Genomic DNA, 26,230 nt, shown 5'->3' with positions numbered 1-26,230 from the left:
GCATATGGGAATGAGTGCTTTAACAGGAAATCACAACATTTAACTCAGCAACTTTATATTAACCCTTTTAGCAGTAATTAACCATTTGCAGTCATTCTCTGGGGCATTGCATATAGCAAATTAGGGTATGCACTCTGCTGCCGAAATCTTAAAAAAAAAAAAAAGCTTTGAAAATGAGATGGTTTTTCAGCTGCATTGCTGGAGGAATTGCAGTGAGTCATCTGCTGCTCTCAGCCTTTACATTGCACAGATTACCCCACAGCATTAGGCTACATGCACGGGAACGTTGTGCATCCGTTCCGTGCATTGGGGACCGAGTTTTGGGGTCCCCAATGCACGGGCAACGCTGGGACGGAGGCACGGACAGAAATACCACGGAAGAAATCCGTAGTGCTTCCGTGGGGTTCCGGTCCGTGCTTCCGTTCCGCATCTCGTGATTGCGGACCAATTCAAGTGAATCGGTCTGCATCTGTAATGTAAACGGCCACAGGCACACAACATTTGTGTGCAAGAGGCCTAAATTAAATGAAAATTTGCAGTGCAAGTCAGTTTAGGCCTCATGCACACCACCGTTGTTGGGGTCCGCATCCGAGCTGCCGTTTTTGCGGCTTGGATGCGGACCCATTCACTTCAATGGGGCCGCAAAAGATGAGGACAGCACTCCGTGTGCTGTCCGTATCCGTTGCTTCGTTCCGTGGCCCCGCAAAAAAAATATTGCATGTCCTATTCTTGTCCGTTTTGCGGACAAGAATAGGCATTTCTACAATGGGCAGCCCGTTCCGTTCCGCAAATTGCGGAAGGCACACGGGCAGCTTCTGTTTTTTGCGGACCGCAAAAAACGAAACGGTCGTGTGCATGAGGCCTTACTCTGTGGATTTTCTCTGCAGTGGGCAAATGACATTTCTGAGATCTCATCCACTTTATTGGTGTTGTAAACAGTTATACCACATTTTACCGTATGACCAAGATGTATCCACCCTCTTCGTAGTCGCTGCGCTGTGTAATGTGTGTATTGTATCTTAAATGTCTTATCAGTACAACAGTAATTAAAGCGGTTGGCCCATCTCATAAATAGGGAGAATATCATTAGGTTATGCCCCCAATGTCTGATAGGTGTGGTTCCCACCTCTGGGACTCTCGCCTATCTTTAGAATGGAGCCTGCAAAAGTGAAAGAGGGCGCATCGGGCATGTGGGTGCCGCTTGCCTATTTTTGGCACCCCCATAGAAGTGAATGGGAAGTGCGGCTGCCACTCCATTCTATTCATAGTGAATGATGGAAATGCAACCAAACACAGCACCATACATTTGATAGCGGCTTCTATGGGGCTGACCTTCGCCTAGACCAGGCATGTCCAAACTGCGGCCCTCCAGCTGTTGCAAAACTACAACTCCCAGCATGCCCTAATAGCTGTAAGCTATCCGATGTGACGTCACTGGACTGGGAAAAGCTGGAGAAGGCCGCAGCGCTACTGTGAGCACCGCACAGCTGATTGGCGGGGGTCTTGGGCATTGGACCCCAACCAAAGGATAGGCCACCAGTGTAAACCTACTGGAAAACCTCTTCAAAAGGGGCTGCTGTGACCCAGTAAATCAGAACAGGAGCCACAATCCCTTCACTGTTTATCCTGCACAGTCTCAGAACACATCCATACGTTTTACTATGCTGGTTCTGTTGCTCAGCTGTATCCTCTGCGGGGGCCCAGACCCCTCATACTGCTAATCAGTGAGGTCGCTTCTGCTGGAGCTTCCTCCTTCCCGTGATGGCACATATCCAGTCGGCTGACCACATCTCTTCAATCAGTGAGGTTGGACATTCAGTTGCACATTCAGTTGCACATTGATAGCCTATCTCAGGGCTGCCCAACCTGTGGCCCTCCAGCTGTTGCAAAACTACAATTCCCAGCATGCTTGGACAGCGTACAGCTATCGGTCTACAGCTGGGCATGGTGGGAGTTGTATTTTTACAATAGCTGGAGGGTCACAAGTTGGGCATCCCTGGCCTTTCTAATTACATGGGTTATAAAAGTATGAATGCCCTACGAAGGAGTGCCATACCATTCCTTGCATGGAGCTGTAACTTTAGCCCATTCTGGGAGGTACTGGAGATTTGGGGGCTGCATGTTCAGAGGTTTGCTTGGTGGATTCAGTATTCTTATGTTTGATGTGCTATGTTTCCATTGAGAACTAAAAATATGTTTTTTTCTTGTGCTTTTTGCAGGTGGTGGTTTTGTATTTTGCCAAAAGTTATGAACTAACTGGTGTTCGTTTTGAAAACGTGGTTCTACCGCAAGAAATTACTTCCAAAGAACTGTGGGAGAAAATTGAAGCTCTACATCCAAGGTAGCGATCAGGATTTTAATATAGAACTGAATCCATCTCTAATATTGGATGGAAACATTAAAGTTGTTTTATCATCTCAGATAGGTGTTGGTCTCCAGAAGTGGCCCCAAAAGTGAAGGAGAGTGCATGTGCGGCATGCCCTCCATTCCTTTATATGGGATTTCCGAAAATAGACACATGACCGCACTCAGCTGTTTTAGAAAGTCTCATGAGAATGTAGAGCACACTGCGCAAGCGAGGCCACCGCTCTATTCACCTCTATGGGACTGCCGGAAATAGCCGAGCCTGTGCGCTATTTTTGGAACTCCCCTAGAAATGAATGGAGGGTGGCTACACCTAGTTCTGGAGATAGATAGGAGGTGAGACCTGAACCTAACATTGGTGGCATGTCCTAGAAATATGCCACCAATGTCTGAGGCTGAGCTGAGACAACCGTCTAATAGTGAATCCTAGAGTCATGAATTTTACAGTCTCTGAGTTTTATGGACGGTATCGTACCTTTGTATGCCTCCAGAGTCATGGGTGCATTCAGAGCTTAGTTCCATCCAGAGGTATTTTCCTCTGGAAACATCACATTTAGAGGAGAACACCTCTGTAATACAGCACCATGCCATGCCTATAGCCAGAGGTGTAACTCTGAGTTACTTGAGCTCAAGGCAAAATTTATAGTACTGGTCTCCTTATGTGGAGCAGAGGGACCTTTGAGCATCCAATCTCTTCACCCCCTACAGTTACACCCATGCTTATGGCTCTTCCGTACAGGCTCTATGCACACAGTTTATCCCAAAATGTTTTAAAGCTATTACTTATATCGGTTGAGGTTCTGAAAGGGTAAATAATATTGGCCCCTGGGAGAGTGTGACCATCTGCTTGGACGTTACCTGTTAGATTTGTAATATGCAAATCCGACACCCGTGAGCATACCGAAGGCAGCATATTCCATGGCGGACCAGGCGAACCTTGCAGGTGGGCTTTCTAAGGGTATATGCCCATGCTGCATATTATGTGCAGGTTTTTATGTGGCAAATCCACAGTGTAAGGGCCCATTCACACTTCCGTAGTGCTTTGCGGATCCGCAAAACTCGGATACCGGCCGTGTGAGTTCCAAAATGTGCGGACCGCACATGGCTGCAACCATAATAGAAAATGTCTATTCTTGTCCGCGCAAGAATATTACATGTTTTATCTTTTCCGCCGAGCCGTGGAACGGAACCACGGATGCGGACAGCACACTGTGTGCTGTCCGCATTTTTTGCGACCCCATTGAAGTAAATGGCTCCGCACTTGTTCCGCCAAATTACAGAATGAATGCAGACTCATTCGTACGGCCGTCTGAATGAGCCCTTATACAGTAACCCCTTAGTAGATCAGCTTTTCTAAATCTCAAGTACACAGTGTGGCCATTTCCACATGGGACTTGACCTGCAATGCGGATTTCTCGCCCATATTCATTGGGGGACACAGAGACCTTGGGTATAGCTATGTCCTCTAGGAGGCGTTGACACTAGATAAAGCTGTTAGCTCCTCCCCTGGCAGCTATACCCCCTCCAGCCTGGAGAGAGAGCTTCAGTTTTTTCTAGTGTCAATAGGAGGCAAGACCTCCCTGCTCTGCAGGGATCTCCTGAAGATTTTATTTTTTTCCTTCCTTTTCAGATGGGACAACAGTGGTCGCCTCGCCTCCCTGTTCTCCCGGGGTCGAGTTGCGCCAGTGCCGATTCCGCACTGCTGCCTCCCCCACAGAAGACAAAGTGGACCAGGGCAGCCTCGCTCCCCTGCATCCCGCCAGCCAAGGGGTCACCTAGGTCCGCCAAAGAGAAGACCCTCCCGCCATACCAGACGCCTGCCACTCCGGTGCCAGCTGCTGAGGAGGTGACCCTGCTGGAGAAGGTGACCTTGAGGTCCACTTAGGGAGGGTGAAGAGAAGAGGATGAGAGAGGTGAGTACATGGGACTAGGTGAGTATGAAGACACCTTGCCCCCCCCTCCATCTTTGAAAGTCTGGGTCACCCTATGGTTAACGGCCAGGGGGCTTTACTCAACTATGGCAAGACCCCTGAAAGAGAGCAGGGGTTTAATCCGGCGGGCGCCATGCGACACGCGGTCCCCCTCTCACTTGCCCTCTAGGCCGACTGCTTCCGGCTCTTAGAGGGTTAATGTATCTTTTTCCCGGGGCACCTCCGGCAAAAGACTGGAGCCCAGTCCGTCTCGGGAGCAGGCGTCCACTTGCTGCAGTATCCTTCATTTTACTTTCGGGAGCAGGCGTCAAGCACGCAGCTCCGAAAGGGTTAATGCCCCTGGCCGTTCGCGGACATCTGACAACTTGCGGTTGTCTCGCGCCGCGGGGCACTTACTTAACATGGACCTCCGGCTGTCACGATTTCGGCCGCGGGGTGAGCATCCCGGTCCTCGGGCGCCGCTGCAAATTTAGGCCCCGGCTTCTCTTGGGGCCTATAGGCTTCCTTCCCCTGTTGTCATCCCGGCCGCGGTGCGGCTTCTCAGGCGGGATGTGTGTCGCGCTCCGCTCCGGGTCCCTCCACCCTCCGGCTGACTTCAGTACAGAGGGGGAGGGTCCGGGGTGGCTGTGCATCGGAACTTTAGGCCCTGGTTTCGCGACCTGCTAGGCCGCGACTCAGAGGGGGAGGGTGGCGGACCGGCGCGAATAATTCCCGCCTAGCTGCCGCTGCCCCGCCCCCATCAGCACCGCCCCTGGACCTAATGTCGTTATTGGTTAACCCTTTCCGGCCAGCCACTTCTGTTGGGCCAGCTCCGGATTATCAGGGGTTGGATGGCCTAGAAAAATTGCTTATTGCACTGTTAACTCCTTCCTGCCTCTTATCCACTTGAGGCTAGGCAGACCAGTTTTTAAAAAGTAAAAAAAAAAAAAAAAAAAAAAAAAAAATTAAATGAAGCTGGAAATAAATGTCTGCCTCCATTCAGGCCCTACTCCACTCAGTCATGTCCACTCTGACTGTGCGGCACGAAAATGGGCCCGTGTCCTGCCCCGGACATGTGACGACCTCTCTTACCGTAGTTTCCCACTCCGCCCTCTGGGCCGTTTGGTTGATAATCCTCCACCTGCGTGGACCAGTGGAGGACCTCTGACAGTTCCCAACCCACCCTCAGGGGAAGCTTGGTTGATTCTTTTCCACCGGTGCAATGCAGTTGAGGACCGCTGCAATTACCAATCCACCCTCCGGGGTCATTGGTCATAATTCTCCACCTGTTCAATACAGCGGAGAGCCTCTGGAACTCCCATTCCACCCTCCGGGGTCGTTTGGTTGATAATTCTCCACCTGTTCAATACAGTGGAGAGCCTCCGTAATTCCCAATTCACCCTCCGGGGTCGTTTGGTTGATAATTCTCCACCGGCTCAATACAGTGGAGAACCTCTGGATTCCCATTCCACCCTCCGGGGTCGTTTGGTTGGTAGTTCTCCACCTGTTCAATACAGCGGAGAGCCTCCGCAATTCCCAATCCACCCTCCGGGGTTGTTTGGTTGATAATTCTCCGCCTGCTCAATACAGCGGAGAACCTCTGGAATTCCCATTCCACCCTCCGGGGTCGTTTGGTTGATAACTCTCCACCTTCGCAACTCACAGGAGGACAGCTGAAGTATTCCCGTAATTCTCCACCTGCGCAATTCAGTTAAGGATCTCTGCGGGATCCCAATCCGTCCTCCGGGGCCGTTTGGTCGATATTCATCTACCTGAGCCATACTGTGGAGAACCTCTGGAATTCCCAATCCACCCCATGGGGTCGTTTGGTTGATAATTCCCCACCTGCGCGATTCCAGTGGGGGAAAAAAAAAAAAAAAAAAAAAAAAACTGGAAATTCCCAATCCACCCTCTAGGGTTGTTGGGTTGATAATTCTCCGCAGGTTCCCTTTGTATACAGGACCTCTGTTCCCAATCCACCCCCAGGTAGTTTGGTTGATAAGCCCCAACTGCGCAGTCCGCGACTGCTAGGGGCGATTTTCTAATGCGTATACCTGCGCGCAAGCGGACCACAGCAGGTCGTCTTCTCCTCGATATCTCCACTCACCCTTCCTTCCTCCCAGGGTCACGCTCAGGTGCACCCTCTCTCACGGGAGTGGGTCCGCCCAAGGGAGGGGGGGTGAGGAGAATCACTGATTCGGGCCTTGACGTGAATCCGAATCAATCTCCTTAGGTTGCGTCTACGGTGGCCAGCAGCACTCGTCGTGGGCATTACCCCCCTTCCTTAGCCGGTGTAATTGCACTACTACGATCCGGTTTTCACCTTTATACTTTGTCCCCTGCCATAGGTGGACTAGGTACAATAACACTATTTTCAGTGCAGTCCCCCTTCTGTAGGTGGCGGAATTGTACCTCCACTGGGTTCTGTACCTGCCGTATTCATTAGCTCCTTCCATTGGTGGAGTGTTTCCATTCTCACTGGTTACAAGGGGTACTGTATCCATTACCTCCTTTCTCGGGTGCTAATTGCTCTCCCATAAGGTACAGGATTGCCATATGCACTAGTTTTCACCGTGGGTATTAACCCCCCTTCCTGGTGGGGTGTCTGCCTGTGGCGCCAGTTTGGATACGGTCCGGCTGTCGCACTATCCTTCATAAGGCGGAGTGTTGCGCGTCATTGTGCTTACTACTTGCCTTACTCTCTTTCGCTAGTGATCACTAGCGGGGGGGGAGTATCTGTACATCTTCAGATTCTGCAATTCAACTGCGCCACGGCTCTAGGTGCCTGCGCTTATTTCATTGGGGGCGTGGCGACAGTCGGTACTTGACGGTGCTCGGTACGCTTACTCTAGTACTATATGAGTTCCGCCAGTACATACGGTGGCTATTCCTCATTGTGTTCCTTTGGAGCTGGGTTTGGGCAGGATTATAACTCCTGCCCAAAACCACTTGTGTCCTGGAGACTCCCATCTCTATGGGTTTCCATTGTCCCAGTCAGTAACGGTATTGTCCGCATCAGTAGTGGTGCGTACACCATTGCACATATATGGTTTACGTGCCAACAGGGCCAAGTGTTACACTGACTCCTTACTCTCTTCCACCATTCCTGATGTGGGAAGTGTTTGGGTTGGCACTCTGGTTTAGTTTTGCAGCCTGTTCAGCCTGTGCGGGTACTAGCGTTCGCAGTCGCTACAGTGGGGCATTCTAACAGGTAGGGGTTCTACCCTGACGCTTGCTGGGCAGTTGTTCCTGTTCAGCGCCCTTCCCGGGTGGAGCGTTTTAAAGTTAGCTCTCCTTCCCTGGGGCTGTATGGTACCGTGGCTTCTACCGGATTCCTCTACGGTATGGGGGTCCTGTGGTAGCCATTGCGTAATCTGGCTCCTCCTGTACGGCTCCTTCGTCAGTTGACGGATTCTTCTGTCTCCGTATTCGGTGGCGTACGCTGCATAGGCTCCTCTTTTGGCGGAGTATGGCATCCCTGCTTTCATCCGGTGGCTACTTCTGTATACTGCTGGTCTCGGATGGGAAACGGGCTTCCCCCTTCCCCCTTTCTCTTTCCGTTCTTCCTTCTCTGGCTCGGGGTTCACGGCCATTCCGCAAACCTTGGTGGTTCCTCTGTTGCTACTCCCCCTCATCTATGTGATGCAGGGTTTTTGGTTCTGTGGTTTTTTCTTTTTCTTTCGGTCTCGTTCTGGACCGACCTTTGGCCTGTGACGTTCCTGTATTCCTCCTTCTACAGGTGACTCCTACCGTTGGTCCTGGGCGCGCTACCGGTGTGTACCACTACCTCTCGATACTTGACTGGTGTCGGCATGTCTGTCCGATGTAGTCATGCCTTTTCGCTGCGCATTCCGTGACTAGACTATGAGACTCCCCACGCCAGGATGTGCGGGGGGTGCTGTCGCGTCTGTTGATGGAGTTTGGTTCCTGGAACGGGACACCCCTTCTCTTCTTCCTCCTTGAGGCAGAAGTTTTTCTCTCTAATCTTGGTTTGGTTGTTTGCTTCCGTCAAGCAGTTTTGCTACACGGTCGCTAACGGAGTTCTTCCATCAATGGTTCTCATATCGTCACTACCTTTGACTATCCAATGTATTGATTCCTGGCTTGCGGTTGGACATGCCTCATTCAGGCAGCTTCTCGGTCTCCCGTCAAACCTGGTCGGCTCGGGGGGACATTGGTGGACCACTTCCGTTTCCGTGGAGCGCTTCTCCTTAGCAGGGGTGGATCGGGGTTTTTTTTGCTTGGGCTTTGGTTCTTGGCTGGATAGGTTCGACACTGTGTGGCCTTCCAGCGTCCTCTGACCCACCCGGGGTCCTCAATTCCTTCCTACAGGGAATAGCCGTACGGTTCCTCCATGCCGTCCTCCTTTTACCGCCTGGGATCAGACCTTGGTCTTTTTAGCACTCCGGAATTCTCCCCTTGAACCTGTCCTGGTTCTGCCAGGGGTAGGAGCTTCCCTGGGGCCGTTCTTCCTTTCTCCCGACGGTGGTCTCTGATTTTCATCTCAATGAAGAATCTGGCCTTCCATCACTACGTACCTCCTCTTCCCACCCTAAGGAACAGGAGTTGGGTCATTTGGCCTTGTCAGGGCTCTGACTGTTTGTCAGCCTCCAGTTCCTTCCGGCGTCCGTGCTCGCCTTGGTTTTGTCTTCCGGAGGGTCCTCGCATAACATTGGCGGCCTCCAGGGTGTTAATTGCACGTCTGCATTTTTTTTTGAACTTCTGTCCCCGGGGCAAGGTTCCACCCTTCAGTGTTGCGGCTCCTTTCACCAGAGGGGTTAGCGCTCTTGGGCTCGGATGGTTCAAGGTTCAGCCGTGCAGTAGTGCGGGGCGGCTACTGCCCTCCTCCGCTCATTCACAATTATTTGCCAGGTGCATACTTATGCATCGGCGGGCACCGCCTCTGGAAGCTTGGTCTTGCAGGCAGCAGTTCTCTGTTGCCTGCAGGGGCGCTGGCTCCATGGGTCTGTGTTTCTTTCCCCCCCCTTGCGGACTGCTCTTGGACGTCCCAAGGTCTCTGTGTCCCCCAATGAATATGGGCGAGAAAAGGAGATTTTTGTATAACTTACCAGTAAAATCTCTTTCTCGCTCTTCATTGGGGGACACAGCACCCACCCAGTATTATTGTTTGGTCACGGTTGTGGCAGTTGATGGTTTGAGCCCGTTGGGTCTTTTGCCATGGTTGGTGTTCCGTGTTTTTTCTTAGCTTGCTTCTCCTACTGCTTCTCACAAACTGAAGCTCTCTCTCCAGGCTGGAGGGGGTATAGCTGCCAGGGGAGGAGCTAACAGCTTTATCTAGTGTCAACGCCTCCTAGAGGACATAGCTATACCCAAGGTCTCTGTGTCCCCCAATGAAGAGCGAGAAAGAGATTTTACTGGTAAGTTATACAAAAATCTCCTTTTTGTAATCTGCAGCATGTTGACTGTTTTTGCGGATTTTCAGCGCAGATTTCACTCTTTACAATGTAAATCCATGTGAAAATCAGCGACAGAATCCACAAGTCACACGTGCAGATTTGGTGCGGAAACAGAAAATCTGGATATACTGAACTGCTGTGTGCGTGTATCCTAATTCTTGTCTGGTAAATTAGCATTTTTGCTGAAAACTTGACTCTGTGGAGCTGCATAAAAGTCTCAGTACATATGATGCCTTTTACATATCATTTGATGAACATAACTTTATAATTTGACCCCTAGGCTCTCCGCTATTAGAGATCACATTGTCCTTGCTGTGCGTCAGGAATACGTCGCCATTGGCGATGATGTCATAACTCTTCATACTGGTGATGAGATAGCAGTAATCCCCCCCATCAGTGGTGGTTAACATCCAGAAAATTGGAGGTATGGTATGATGGAAGGTAAGCCTGGTCTACTTTTAGATGTGACAAGGTGACGTAGGTTTATAAATACGTATTGGGATTATAATTCCAATAGCAACACACTGACAATTATATTAGTTAGAACATTTTTAGTTTTCTAAGTATGTCCCTGTCAGGTGTCCATTCTGGCCTCGGCTTCATATAGCACATGCCCGGATGATTGATATATATGTAAACTTCTGACACGTGAATGTTTAGAAAGCTATTCCTAAGCAGTATAACAACAAGTTGATGGTTTATTGACTGAAAGAAAATAGTGACTGGTTCCCTGTCTCTCTTCAGCAAATAGCATTTATCATGTAGAGAAAGTTAGTACAAGGCACTTACTAATGTATTGTGATTGTCCATATTGCCTCCTATCACATTTTACACTGCTCGTATCCAGAGGTTATGACCACCCTGCAATTCTGCTGTGGTGGTCGTGGTTGCACATTATAGGAAAAAGTGCCGGCATTTGTGATGGAAAAATAAATCCAGCCAGCAAAGGAGGCAATATGGACAATCACAATACATTAGTAGGTGCCTTGTATTAACTTTCTCTACATGGTAAATGCCTTTTGCTGAAGTGAGACAACCCCTTTAACATGGCATGAGACAGGGGCAGAGCTAAAGGCTCTCATGGGCCCTGATGCAAGAGTTCAGCTTGGGCCCCCCTTCCCTGAGTGCTTTGTGGCCAGGGGCAGGGAAGCACATTGCCTTTGTGTTGCCTGAGGCAGAAATTGAAACGGCACCCCCACCCCATGCCAAATTCTTGACCTAACCCCTTCCCTCCAGTCAGAGGTCTAACTTGAACAACATGCACTTTCTATAATACTGGTGTCTTCATATGCAGCACAAGGGTCGTTGGGCCCCCTCAGGCTCATGGGCCCGGTAGCAACTGCTACCTCTGCACCCCCTATAGCTACGCCCCTGGCATGAGACTTACTGTATATCCCTATATTATGTTTATTCTGTATGCATAAACACCACATGAAACTAAATGCACCATTTATCACTACAATCTCACTTTTATTTCTTTTTACCTTTCAGCTGCTATGGAAGAAAAGAATAAGGAGCCTTATGACTTCATTAGATTATGTAAAGAAAAACTATCTACTGAGGAGGTGATGCAGTTGGTGGTTTCTCCAAGCTGTGGCGCTGTGTCCATTTTCGTAGGTAGGTAGCTGGGATAGGCCTAAGTGGTAACTGTTCTGTTCCCTTCCATGACAGGTGGCAGTTCTTCTGGGTAGGAATAGGACTGGGGTAGTTTGGTTGCGTTGTGGGGAGTTACAGCCTCAGGATACCATTTGCAGGAGGCTTTTTGTGCACAAGGTCTTCTCCACCGGAGAACTTTGTAGTGATGTTTGGGGGATGCCGAGGTTCCAGTAGGAAGAGATAGATCTAGGCAGATAGATTTGGCACCATGGGTTGCTGGGCGGTTAAGTCGTGTAGCAAGAAGGCATCACTATGGCCTGGTCCCCGGAATGCCACTGCACAGAAGGAGGCAATGTTGAGTGGCAATGAGCTGAGAGTGAGAGAGCTGCAGAGGGTCAAGTGAAGTGCTCTTGAGAAATTGTGGAAGACAACCAAGGAGATAGTAGGTGCTAGCTGTTTTGACCCACTAGAGAGAAGTACTTGTGGACACTGTAGATGGTATCAAGCCATTATGACATTCAAGCCAGAGATGAAGCACAACCGGTCCAAACTAGGCCACCAGGTGTGACAGGGGGATCACCTGAAAAGCAGGGTTGCCAACCGTCCAGAAATTTCTGGACAGTCCGTAAAAATAGGTGACTTTTTTCCTACGTCTGTGAAAAAAGAATAGATGCATCTGTCATTTTTTTTTAGACTGGTGGTACTTGGATTAGATTATTTTGGTGGTAACTATCATCATTTTACAGCTCACCAGCTCACAGTAAATGATGGTAATGAGTTCTTATCAGTATTATTGAGCTATAGACATGTATTACTCATAATCTTTATCATCTATTATGGTTTTCCAAATGTCCGTAAAAAATGTTGGCTGTCTGTGATTTGGGGATAAGTTGTCCAGAAAGAAAGACAAATTCTGTCTGGCAACCCTGCTGAAGAGAGAGATTTAGTCTACAGACATTATATAGACAGGTAACAGAGCATATCACATTAAAGCCAGGACACGAGGACAAGGGATAGCTGCCACTACGGGGCCAACCAAAGTTTATGGTGTGAGCTGTGCTAGTAACATAGTGAATGCCATGAGACTGTTAATGGTCAGCCTGTGAGCTTTACCACTATTGATGAAGAAGTTGAGCAAAAGTATCATAGTCAGCCTGCTAGGTGTGGATATTACCCATGGGGCGGCCTCATTTGCACACCCATGACTCTGAGCACTGCACGACTGCCCAAAATGAGGAGATTGAACCATCACTGCAAGTAAGGCCTCAGGCACACGGCCGTTGTTTTGGCAGCTCAGATGTGGACCCATTCACTTCAATGGGGCCGCAAAAGATGCAGACAGAACTCCGTGTGCTGTCCACATCCGTTGCTCCATTCCGTGGCCCCGCAAAAAAAATATAACATGTCCTATTCTTGTCCGCACTTTGCGGACAAGAATGGGCAGTTATATTAAAGGCTGTCTGTGGCCTTCCGCAAACTGCGGAACGCACACGGACGCCATCCGTGTTTTACGGAAACGCGATTTGCGGACTGCAAAAAACGGAACAGTCGTGTGTATGAGGCCTAAGGAGCATTCTAGTCATTAACTGCATGTGTTGTGCGTCTAGTGAGAGAAGTAACCATTACGTTTTTTGTGCCTATTGTGAGATTAGAGCCGAGTTACTACCTGCAATGTGAAGCTGTGTTTGCAATGTTCCTTGTGGGGAAACTTGCCCCTTGCCTTACACCAGGGATGGCCAACCTGAGGCTCTCCAGCTGTTGCAAAACTACAACTCCCATCATGCCCAGACAGTCTACAGCTATCGGCCTACAGCAGGGCATGGTGGGAGTTGTAGTTTTACAACATCTGGAGAGCCGCAGGATGGCCATGCCAGCCTTCGACCATAGTCCGGCTTACCTTGCTCTCCGCCATGCAAAGTGAGAGGCTACCAAAATTATAAGTGTTCCAATTCCCATTAAACACCACCTGGTGCCAGTGTCATTACTCCTCACCCGACACCAGGGCACATACCCCATCAGATATGCTCCCGACAAAGTATAGATAATTAGTAAGAGTGCTTCCATCATAATAAATTCTGTTATTGCGAAATCATTTTAGAATAATATTATAGATGTATTTGCTAATGTATGCCTATGATTTAAAAAAAAAAAAATTGTGAAAATTTAAATTTATAATAAAAGATTACCCTTCTGAGTGTTCGACGTACTGTATAAACAGTATGCAGGAAACTCCCTCTAGTGGTAACTGCAGGTAGTTTGGGGTATTTGGGGGTCTGTGTGAGAAAAAGTACTCCCCCAACCTCTATAAAAAAAAAATTATGGTTTAAAAAAAAAAAAATTATCTGGCTTTTAAAACGTGGGGTGCCATGCCATGGTAAAATTCATGATTTTTCCATAACTTTTTTATTTTTCATTTTATTTCTAGGTTGTTGATGACCTTAAAGGAGTATTTTGGATTTTCAGCAACATCAGATTGGTGGAGTTCCGGCTCCTAGCAGCCCTGCTGATCAGCTGTTTGAATAGGTCGCGGCAATAGTGCAAGAGCTGTGTTCTCTTCTATGTTTACCTGCATGTCATCTACATTATAGTTGTGGTGCAGGGTAATTACAGCTTCCTCTAACATTTAGGGCTCCTTCAGACAGCCGTATGCCGTCCCAAAAAATGCGGATCCGTTTTTTTTTGCGGATTAGATGCTGACCCATTCACTTCTATGGGGCCCTTTTCTTCCATTCCATGGCTCCACAAAACAAACATGAAACATGTCCTATACTTGTCAGTAAAAATCAGGATGTGGCCCCATTGAAGTCTATGGGTTCGCAAAAATACAGAATGCTATCCGTTTTTATGTGGAACTGTTCGCAAAGAAACAGATCCGCATTTTTGCGGGCAGCACACGGCCATCTGAATGAGCCCTTAATTGAATGGGACAAACAGTTGTAATTATACTGCACCACCACGACAGTGTAAACAGCGTGCAGGTAAGCACTGAAGAGAACACAGCTCTTGCACTAACTTCAAACAGCTGTTCGCGGCAATGCTGAGAGTCGGACCGCCATCAGTCAGAAATTGACGACCTATCCTGACCAGAATACCCCTGTAACTCTTTCCAGACCTCCACCGTACATGTATGGCCGAAGTCTGGCATTTAAACATGGTACCCACTGAGAAGCTGAGCTGCCGGTTTGTGATACTTTAAACAGCAGACACCAAGGGCTAATGCTTGTGATCATCACTATGCCGATCATGGACATTTAACCTCTTAGATGCCGTGGTCAATTGTGACAATAGCATCTGAAGGCTTTTCCTCGGGAGCACAGACCTCCCGGGACAAAAACGGCTTTCCTGTGCGGAGATTGGAGAAGTTGTTTGTTTGCTGTCGTAGCCTCGAGTCTTAGGAAGGATCAAAGGCTATTGAAGCAGTAGTTCCTATGAAGCCCTACCTGTGGCAGGGCTTCATAGGAACATAATGAGACTCCCATAGGATGCAATGGTAATTCCTTGCAGTTTATGGGAGCAGCGATCAGACAATCGCATGCTCAAGTCCCCCAAGGGGACTTAAAGGGGTTGTCCTACTTCATCAAATGGCATTTATTATTTACACAAAACTTAATACAAGGCACTTAATAATGTACTGTGATTGTCCAAATTTGCTGGCTTGATTCATTTTTCCATCACAATCTAAACTGCTCGTTTCCAGGGTTAGAACCACAGCTGCAGCACAGATATGAAGTGGCCGGTACAGGAGGGCTCCTGTGCATGCGTGCACTCCCATGGTCCCGGTCACCAGAGATTATGGCCCTCTTTAATATAGTGTGAAAGCACGGCCACAGTTGCTGAATTGCAGGGTGGTCATAACCCCTGGATACAAGCAGTGTACAATGCTATTGAAAAATGAATCAAGCTAGTAAAGGAGGCAATATGGACAATCCCAATACATTAATAAGGGTACTTTCACACTAGAGTTAAAGTTTTTCGCTATTGAGTTCCGTCCTAGGGGCTCAATACCGGAACAAAATCTCTTTAGTTTTGTCCTAACGCATTCTGAATGGAAAGCAATCCGTTCAGTATGCATCAGGATGTCTTCAGTTCAGTCACTTTTACGGCATTTACTTCGGCCAAAATTCCAGAACACTTGCCAGAATGCCGGATGCCGGCATTATTTTTCATTGAAATGTATTAATGCCGCCTCTGGTAGCCAGTGTTCTGGAAAAACAGATCTGGTTTTCCGGTCTGCGCATGCGCAGACCTTTAAAAGTGTGAAAAAATAAATACTGGATCAGTTTTTCCGGATGACACCGAAGAGACGGATCCGGTATTTCAATGCATTTGTCAAACGGATCCGCATCTGGATCCGGAAACAAATGGTACTGCCTGCCGGATTCCTCTAACGCTAGTGAAAAAGTACCCTAGGTGTATTAACTTTGTCTACATGATAAATGCCGATTGCTGAAGTGAGACAAAAAAAAAATTATATGTATAAAAATTAAAATCATCCCCCTCTTTCCCCATATTAAAAATAAACATTAATAAATAAACATCATAGGCATCGCCACGTCCCAAAATTCCTGCACTATTAAAATATAAATGTATTTATACCATACTGGGAATGCCGTAATTTAAAAAAAAGGCTGATTTGCCAATATTTTAATCGATTCAGCATCCAAAAAATGTAATAAAAAGTGATAAACACGAAAACTTCAATATGGTATCAATAAAAGCTACAGACTGCCTTGCAAAAAATGAGCCCTCACACAGCTCCGTAATAGGGAACACCGTATTGCATAGGAAACGCCGTAAATAATAAATATGCAATATTAAATGGTGCCATTTAGAAAGTACAACTGCAGAAAACAAATCCTAATATGTCTATGTCTATTATGGAAAAATAAAAAATTATGGCTCAGGGAGTAAAAAACGAAAAAGAAAATATGGAAAATTGCAGGGTCCTGAAGGGGTTAATAACACCCTTCTCTACTGGTTTCACAATCTCATTTTCGTAGTCATATGAATCGCCCCATCCACAAGGTTTTATGGGAAGAACTGAATGGATTCACAGAGAAAATTGAAAGAGTTCATCCATGAATAGAAAAAAGGATCTGCTTTTTTTTCTCCAGAAACAGCGCCCCTCTTGTCTGTGGGCCGTGTCCAGTATTGCAATTTTCCCTTGCATTGTGTTTTGGTGCAATAGCAGGCACAGCCCATGGACGAGCCCATGAAGAGTGGTGCTGTTTCTGAAGAAAAAGTAAGACCTAGTTCTGAATAACCCCTTTAAATAACTACCATGAGTAAAACCTATGGACCTGCTAAATATTCTGATGTCTGCTTGTAATTGTCACTGCCAGCAATGGGGTCTACATTTTGTATCTTTACATATGTGTGTTTTCAGGAACTACGAGGAACAATTTTGAAGGAAAGAAAGTTGTGCACCTCGAGTATGACGCATATGTGCCCATGGCAGAAATGGAGATTAAGAAAATCCTGACTGATATCAGGCAGAAATGGCCGTCTATCAGGAATATGGCTGTGTGTCATAGACTCGGGTATATTGTATACCTTATTTTGGGAAATTTTGATATATCATGAGGATCTGTCATTTGGATGTTATTTATCGTTTTTAGCGTATGTTATCAATATGTGATCGTTAGGGTCCAACTCCTGATACCCTCTTCATTAAGGCTCATGCACATGAACGTATTTTCTAATGAGGACCTATTTACTTAAATGGGGCCGCAAAAGATGCAGAGAGCACACTGTGCTGCGCCCGCATCCGTATGTCCCCATAAAAAATAAAATTATGAATCCTATTCTTGCCCATTTTATGGACACAGATAGGACTGTTCTATAGAGGGCAGGACATTTTGCAAAAAACGGCAACGGCCGTGTGCATGAGCCCTTAGCCTGTGACGTCCCAACCAACAGTCACACGACCTCTGTGCAGCTTAATCTCATACAAGTGAATGGGATTGAGCTCCGGTATCAAGCATGGCCTCTGTACAATATATGGTGCAGTGCTTAGTATAGTAAGAAGAGGACACAGAGCTCTTCTGAGCGCTGGAACCACTTCAAACAGGTGATAGGTGGGGGTGACGGCAGTTGGGCATCCTCCGATCAGTTATTAAAGGCGTCCATAAGACCTGATCTATAAAAGGATAATGCATGGTGAACACCATTAAAAAAAAAGAAAAACTATGATGGAATTGCAATTTTGCCCACCGCAATTTCCAAAATATGGTATAAAAAGTGATAAAAAAGTCATATGTATCCAAAATTGGCACCAATCAAACCGTGACCTCATCCCACATGAGCCCCTACATAAGCCTATCGTCCAAAAAATAACCATGCTTTTATTGAATAAAATAAAGTTAAAAAAATACACATATTCGGTGTGAGACCCTACCTAAGACAATCACCCAAAAAATAAAAAAAGATGGAAATGGAAACACAAAAACATTATTTGCAGCTACCACTTCTGCAGGAAGGCTATTCCATGCATCCACTACTCTCTCAGTAAAGTAATACTTCCTGATATTACTAATAAACCTTTGCCCCTCTAATTTAAAACTACAGTATGTCCTCTTGTAGCAGTTTTTCTTCTTTTAAATATTCTCTCCTCTTTTACCTTGTTGATTCCCTTTATGTATTTACAAGTTTCTATCATATCCCCTCTGTCTCGTCTTTCTTCCAAGCTATACATGTTAAGGTCCTTTAATCTTTCCTGGTAAGTTTTATCCTGCAATCCATGTACTAGTTTCGTAGCTCTTCTCTGAACTCTCTCTAAAGTATCAATATCCTTCTGGAGATATGGTCTCCAGTACTGAGCACAATACTCCAAATGAGGTCTCACTAGTGCTCTGTAGAGCGGCATAAGCACCTCCTTAATGCCTCTCCCTATACACCCAAGCATTCTGCTAGCATTTCCTGCTGCTCTATGACATTGTCTGCCTACCTTTAAGTCTTCGGAAATAATGATCCCTAAATCCCTTTCCTCAGATACTGAGGTTAGGACTGTATCACTGATTTTATATTCTGCTCTTGGGTTTTTAGGCCCCAGGTGCATTATCTTGCACTTATCAACATTACATTTTAGTTGCCAGATTTTCAAACATTCCTCTAGTTTTCCTAAATCCTTTTCCATTTGGTGTATCCCTCCAGGAACATCAACCCTGTTACAAATCTTTGTGTCATCAGCAAAAAAGACACACCTTACCATCGAGGCCTTCTGCAACAATATGGGTCCCAGAACAGATCCCTGAGGTACCCCACTGGTAACAAGACCATGGTCTGAATATACTACATTGACTACAACCCTCTTTTGTCAGTCCCTCAGCCACTGCCTAATCCATTCAACATTATGGGAGTCCAAGCTCAAAGACTGCAATTTATTGATAAGCCTTCTATATGGGACAGTATCAAGCCTTTCTAGAGTCTATATAAGTGATGTCTACTGCACCTCCGGCCCTCCGCCATCTATTATTTTAGTCACCCAATCAAATAAATCAATAAGATTAGTTTGACATGATCTCCTTGAAGTAAACCCATGGAATTTTAGATGTTCCCCAATCCTCTCCTTAAGTATGGTTTCCATTAAATTCCCCACTATTGATGTCAGGCTTACTGGCCTATAGTTGCCCGATTCCTCCCTACTACCTTTCTTTTGAATGGGGACAACATTTACTAATTTCCATTCTTCTGGGACGACTCATGTTACCAGTGATTGTTTAAATAAATCTGTTAATGGTTTTGCTAGTTCACCGCTAAGCTCTTTTAGTAGCTTTGGTTGTATCCCATCAGGCCCCTGTGACTTATTTGTATTCATTTTAGACAGCTGACTTAGAACCTCTTCCTCTGTAAAGACACATGCATCAAAAGATTCATTAGTCTTTCTCCCTAACTGAGGTCCTTTTCCTTCATTTTCCTTTGTAAAAACTGAACAGAAGTATTCATTGAGGCAGTCAGCTAGTTCTTTATCTTCTTCCATATACCTGCCTTCTTTTGTTTGTAATTTGGTAATTCCTTGTTTAATTTCCTTTTTTCATTTATGTATCTGAATGTCTTATCACCTTTTTTCCCTGACTGAGCTAATTTCTCTTCTGCCTGTGCTTTGGAAGCTTGTATCACTTGCTTGGCCTCTCTCTGCTTAATCTTATAAATTTCCCTGTCATCCTTGTTTTTAAAAAAAAAAAAAAATTCTAAATGCTATCTTTTTGTTTTTAATGATTTTGGCCACTTCTGCTGAGTACCACAGTGGTCTCTTCCTTTTTTTTTTGCTTTTACTGACAAGCCTAATGCAATTATCTGTTGCCTTCAATAGTGGCACTTTTAAGTAGTCCCATTTCTCCCGGACTCAATTGAAACTGTTCCAATCTGATAGGGACTCGTATACCTCTAATCTAATTTTAGGAAAGTCAGTTTTTCTAAAATCTAAAACTTTTGTTTTTGTGTGGTGTGACTCAGTCACTGTACTTATAGTAAACCACACTGACTGCTGATCACTAGATCCCAAGCTTTCCCCTACAGTAATATCAGATACCAAATTCCTATTTTTGAATACTAAATCTAAAATGGCCTCCTTCCGGGTTGGCTCCTCAACTACTTGCTGTAGAGATAATACCAATAGGGAATTTAGAATATCTGTACACTGTTTTGGTTTTCCAGTTTACATCAGGAAGATTGAAGTCTCCCATAATGATAACTTCCCCTTTTAATGTCATTTTAGCTATTTCCTCAACTAGTAGATCATCTAATTCTTTGACTTGGCCAGGTGGTCTATATATCACACCTACATAAGTTACCTTATGATTATCAAGCTGCAATGTAACCCAAACTGACTCTTAATTGGTCTCGCTAACTTGTATTAGATTAGATTTTATGCTATCTTTCACATACAAATTCCAGCAGGTGGAGATATAAGATTATAATGGGTCAAACAGACAACAAGGTACTTATTCCAGCAAAAATATTAACCCTTAAGGAAATTATACTAAATTTATTAATAGCTTTACATAAAGTGACGGACAAACATCGATCACTACAATAGGAATACCACGACTAAGATTAACCCTTGATAGGGAGGGGGGGAGAGAGGGGAGGAGGGGGAGAGAGGGGAGGAGGGGGAGGGGGCTGACCCTAGGTAAACACCCTACTCTCCACCTCAGCCCAGGGACGGCCCCTGATGGTGGGGACTCCCTGTCCTCGAACCTTGGCTAAAAGCTCCTGCCTAACCCTCAAACAAATGACAGCGGATAGGGTACTAGCCTTCTGGTAAACTACCGAACAGACAGACATACAAAACAGAGAGATTAACTTTATATACAACCCTAATGATACAGATGCTGATCAGAAGGTACAGAGTACATCAAGAGATGAAGAACACACCCTATTACGAAAGTGTGATAATTACACTAATCTTAATAAGACTACTGTAATTATCACACTTTCGTAATAGGGTGTGTTCTTCATCTCTTGATGTACTTTGTACCTTCTGATCAGCATCTGTATCATTAAGGTCGTATATAAAGTTCATCTCTCTGTTTTGTATGTCTGTCTGTTCGGTAGTTTACCAGAAGGCTTGTACCCTATCCGTTGTCATTTGTTTGAGGGTTAGGCAGGAGCTTTTAGCCAAGGTTCGAGGACAGGAAGTCCCCACCATCAGGGGCCGTCCCTGGGCTGAGGTGGAGAGTAGGGTGTTTACCTAGGGTCAGCCCCCTCCCCCTCCTCCCCTCTCTTCCCCCTCCCTATCAAGGGTTAATCTTAGTAGGTGGTATTCCTACCGTAGTGATCGATGTTTGTCCGTCACTTTATGTAAAGCTATTAATAAATTTAGTATAATCTCCTTAAGGGTTAATATTTTTGCTGGAATTAGTATCGTTCACATACAGGGTCACCCCTTCCCCTTTCGTGCCCCAAAATGGTACCAATCAAACCATCACCTCTTTCAGGAAAAAAATGAGACCCTACCTAAGACAATCGCCCAAAAAATAAAAAAAATATGTCTTTCAGAAAATGGAAACCCAAAAACATGATTGTTTAAAAAAAATAAAAAATTTACTTATTAGGTATCGCCGCATTTTTTTCGGTTACCTTGCCTCATAAAAAGATATATATATATATATATATATATATACACACACAATGCACAACTTCCTCTAGCAAAATATTTCGATACTGCAGGAATAACCCTAATAATAACATGCCCCCCGCACCGCTCACACCAGTGCGCCGACCAATCAGGACACGGTACTCCACATGCCGCTTGCACGGGCCCACACCTGCGCGCCGGCAAGCAGGTCGGAGCGCCACCATTTCTGTTAGTCAGTCCCAACCGCCATTTCTGTTCGTCAGTCCCAGACGCCATTTTTCTGTTCATCAGTCACAGCACTATCAGCCATATAGTGAGGAGTCCCTGTCAGCAGTCTAACCTACCAGCAGTCTCAGCACCAGCAGTCAGTGCCAGTCGTACAGCCACCAGTCACAGTGTCAGCAGTTTCAGCCACCAGTCAGTGCCAGCCATCTCAACCATCAGTCAGTGCCGCTAGCCACAGCCACCAGTTTCAGCCACCAGTCAGTGCCAGCAGTCTCAGCTGCAGCCAGCAGTCTCCGCCATAGCCACCAGTCAGTGCCAGCAGTCTCAGCCACCAGCCGCAGTCAGCAGTATCAGCCACAGCCAGCACTCAGTGCCACCAGTCTCGGCCACCAGCCACAGCCACCAGTCTCTGCCACCAGCCACAGCCACCAATCAGTGCCAGCAGTCTCATCCACAGCCACCAGTCGGTGCCAGCAGTCTCAGCCACAGCCGCAAGTCTCGGACACCAGCCACAGCCGCCAGTCTCAGTCACCAGTCAGTGTGGTCAAGTTCACTTGCCATTGAATATAGACTGTTCCTACTAATGTTTATGCACTACTGTTCTAGCGCCCGTTATTGTAACGAGCTTAATGTCTAGTTATAAATATATTCCCAAATACCTTTCATTAGCTATAATGGTTCATTTTGTCTAAGAAGCAATCATTAGGAGAAAAAAATGGCCTCCATCCTATTAGCACACACAAAACCTGTCCTAATCACACAGCAGGACAAGTTACTTCGCAACAATGATGTAAAGAGCTTCCTCATCCTCTTCTCTGCTCTACTTGTCAAGGATTATGACCCTGAACACAGCTGATAAGATCTTCAGCTGAATCTCTGTAGGAATAGAGGTCATGAGGAGACATGAAGTACAGAGAGAATGGACAGGACAGACTGTGGTAATGGAGACTGCATACAAGTGCTGCTGCTCATTATCTACACCCCCACTATCCTCTCTGTACTTCATGTCTCCTAATGAACTCCATTCCTACAGAGATTCATCTGAAGATCATATTAAACTGTATTCAGGATCATAATCCCTGACAAGTAAGATAGGAAGATGGTGCAGCTCTTTAACTTGTCCTCCTGTGTAATTAGGACAGGTTTTGTGTAGACAAGTAGGATGGCCGCCATTTTATTTTTCCTAATAATTGCTCGCCCAACAAAACGATCCTGCACGGCTACTGCTGCATTTCCCTGTTGCATGGATCAAAACATCCGGCGATGGGGGGAGTAGCCAATAGCAGGCTGCGATGGGGACGAGCATCCCTAGCGCCACCAGCGATGCTGGAGAGGCTCGTCTTTGTCGTGACCTGCTATTGGCTACCCCCCCAGCCACGGATTTTGCTTTGCACGACTGGGAAATGCAGCGTCGGCCTTGCAGGCATCAGGAGCGACGTGGGTGCCGAGGAGTGGCGTAAGTATCACCCATCTGAGGGGCCTAGGCATTAGGGGGGTCATTATAGGGGATGGATAACCACTTTAAGGGGAACCCGGAGATATGCTATGGGAGCTACTCAGGAACTCAGCAGACACCCACAGGGAGGAGGACACGCCAGGATTTCTCAATGGGCGTCTCCTTCTCCCTGGCTGTGTCACGGTCCAATCCCCGCAAGGAAAGATATTTAATTAAGCTAAAAAAAAACATGAAAAGGTCCTCTTCAATTTCCTATTTAGCCCTGCATTAGAAATTAGAAAAAGAGCAAACAGCAGGTTGGCGCTATACAGATACAGTGAATAGCTCAGGAGCTATGCCAATTTTTTTTTATTACATGCAATTACAAAAGTATTCAGATCACAACCACCTCAGCTCTGCTAAACCTGTTTTTATGTGTACCAGATCTGGATTATGACAAAGCATGAAGAGCCCATCAGTGACCTGTACAAAAAATAGCTGAGATTTTCTTTTTTTGAAGCTCAGTCCCAGTAACGGAAGCCAGCGTTGTCATTGCGATTTCCTCCCCACACAGAGAAGATTCCCTGGATGCTGTGAAGTACTGTATAAACTCATTGAAAGCCACCGTGCCTATATGGAAGAAGGTAAAATATTCCACTTATGTAATATCTTATGAGAATTATCTATTCACAGTGCACAGCTATAGGCAAATTCAATACATGTGATTTGCTTTGCTGCATTTATATATTTTTTTTGTGGTTATTCGCTGCCTCCTTACCGGCCCATTTGGATGTACCCTGTGGTTACTTGTCCCACATACAGCACAGATCCACCACAGAGAAGGTCTACCACAACTGAGACCACCACAGATTGTGCTGGGATGTTTTCTGCTATGTGCGGAATCCACAAGATGGTACAGGGTGGCCCACCAAATAGTAGCCCGCCTCCAGCGATAGCATGAAAAGATGAACGAGCAAGTGGTCCCCGTTCAGGTCTGTGGATCTTTGGGCACGTTGGATTATGTTGTACTTTTCGCGGGCCACCCTGCATTATATTATGTTCCCCCAGCTGGATGTATCAAGTAAAATGTGCCCCCCCTACTGTGAAGTATATTGAAACAAATATAAGGGGTCATCCTGGTAAAGTCAGAATGGACTCCATACATCAGAGGTATAAAAGGCTATAGGATGACGGATGCCTCCAACATATACCACTGTATAGGCATGTAGTGGCATACATCGCCCAAAGGCGACCATGTTAAATGTATACACTTTATGCCTATGTATAGAAGGCATAGTGAACCACGCTATTTCATGCAGCAAAATAAAAAATATATAGATATATACCAACATATAAAGGGTTGACGGAGGCCAATAAGTACATCATTTTGGTCTCTGACAGCTGAATGGGGGCCTATGGATATACCATTAGTACAGTGTGAATGCACTCATCTCCATGACATCCCCCTAGCTGCTTCCATAATTGGTTTTTCTAACAATTAGAGTACGTTATAAGGTGTACAGAGCATAATGTGATCCAAGTTGACCATCGCTGAAAGAAAAATCATTTGTGAAAAGTTCAGGAGTTTGACATGTGTCTAGTAAGAATGTCTATTTTGTTTTATGTTCCCGTCAAGGAAGTGTATGAAGAAGAAGGTGCCTCCTGGAAAGAAAATAAAGAATGTTTTTGGAGAAAGGAAGATGACAAATGATGACAATCTCAGAGCCTCACGACCCTTTTTTTTAAATTAAATTTTCCTGTTTAAAAAGTGCTGCTCGTATTTTTTTCCCCAACATTCAAACAATGTTTTGAGAAAAAGTATCTGCCCCCTTGTATCGTTATACCACTGAATGGTAATATTAAATAGAAGCTCATATTGGACAGATAGATAGAAATAATTCCTGCAGTTGTGTGAGGAATAGGCTTCCAAAACTCAATTACCCAAGATAAAAGTAACGGTCCATATTCCTAAAGGGGTTGTCCACTCAGCTATTCAGTAGTAGCTCTGGCGCCAGAAATACACAGCTCCATGCGTTGTGTTGTGGCCAGAGCTGGTTACTGCCGCTCTACGCCCATTCATTTTGTCCACTGCACAATGGAAATATATGTGTATTTCCTGCATTGTAGCTACTCCTTATCAGCATGAGTGCACAGTGTTGGCTGCCGATCAGGTATTGATGGCCTAGGACTGGACTGCCCCTTAAAGGGGTTTTCTGGTTCCAGAACATTAAATGGGTTTTTCAACCCCCGTTTGCCTTTCAGGCAGACTCCCCCAACATGGACAGACCTACAAAGGCAAGCATACTTACCTGATGCCTGCTGCTGGATTCCAACTCCTTCGCTCCCCTTCCCCTGCTCTCCCCGCATAAACATGCAGTTGGATGTGGGTCTCGTTGTTACTGCAGCCAGTGACTGGCCGCAGCGGTCTCGTGTTCCTTATGTGTCACATCACATGGGGGACATGCGGGACCCACCTAACACTAGATATTGATGGAGCAGAGGCAGCGGCAGGGGAACAAAGGATCTGGAACCCAGCGGCAAGGACCAGGTAAGTATGATTCCCTCCACAGGTCCGACCACGCTGAGGGGTCTGCCTGAAAGGTGAACAACCCTTTTTGAGCCAATTTTTTGTGCATATTTCTTTATCGATTTCTCATGACTTTCCAGATGTCTGCATGCTCTTTGACACACGGGATGACCATACATGTGTATGGCTGCTCACATACAGTACGATTCCTGGACAATCATTACTTGACCTGCACTGATAATCAGTATCTGGAAGAAAACAGTGAAGGTCTTCTTTCAATGACTGATTCATAGTCTAGGGAATTGATTATCCTGGTGTTTGGGAGATGCGCCCTGATAATACTCATGGTTCACTGCTCCCCCATAAAACCCAGTTTCCAGTACGAGTACTCAGTGTCATCAGCTTATCACTGAGGACCCATCTAACAAACCTATATTGTGTGTGCAGAACATGTAACGATAGGGGTCAGTACTTTTTCTTATCAATGTATGTCTGTACTTGAAACTGCCTCAAATAAATATTTTCTTAAAATTGACAGCAATTTTTTCATGGACAAATCGTTAAATATTAAAATATTCCGTATAATAGAATATTGTTTTCCATGGTTCCATTCTTTTCAGAAGTGCTAACATTGATTTTGTATGATTTGACACATTGGAGCAGATTTATAAAGTTGTC

The 26,230-nt window shown here is 45.9% G+C and overlaps 2 protein-coding genes across 2 annotated transcripts in view; both read left to right on the top strand.

Annotated features, from left to right (window-relative positions):
• LOC122924794 (molybdopterin synthase sulfur carrier subunit-like) overlaps window positions 1-10,108 on the top strand; it is a 16,154-nt gene extending 6,046 nt beyond the window's left edge. Inside the window, exons 2-3 of the mRNA XM_044276228.1 lie at window positions 2,220-2,341; window positions 9,972-10,108. Coding sequence (XP_044132163.1) covers window positions 2,220-2,341; window positions 9,972-10,098 — 249 coding nt within the window. The 3' untranslated portion in view covers window positions 10,099-10,108. The remainder of the gene's footprint in view (window positions 1-2,219; window positions 2,342-9,971) is intronic.
• On the top strand, window positions 9,994-26,230 carry LOC122924793 (molybdopterin synthase catalytic subunit-like). Its single transcript, XM_044276227.1, has 5 exons — window positions 9,994-10,132; window positions 11,183-11,308; window positions 16,674-16,827; window positions 23,546-23,669; window positions 24,662-26,230. The coding sequence occupies exons 1-5, from the start codon at window positions 10,123-10,125 to the stop codon at window positions 24,734-24,736; spliced, it is 489 nt and encodes a 162-aa protein (XP_044132162.1). The 5' UTR covers window positions 9,994-10,122; the 3' UTR covers window positions 24,737-26,230.

The sequence above is a fragment of the Bufo gargarizans genome, chromosome 1 (genome assembly GCF_014858855.1).
Source record: "Bufo gargarizans isolate SCDJY-AF-19 chromosome 1, ASM1485885v1, whole genome shotgun sequence".
NCBI classification, from domain to species: domain Eukaryota; kingdom Metazoa; phylum Chordata; class Amphibia; order Anura; family Bufonidae; genus Bufo; species Bufo gargarizans.
This window is presented reverse-complemented; position numbering and strand designations above follow the sequence as displayed.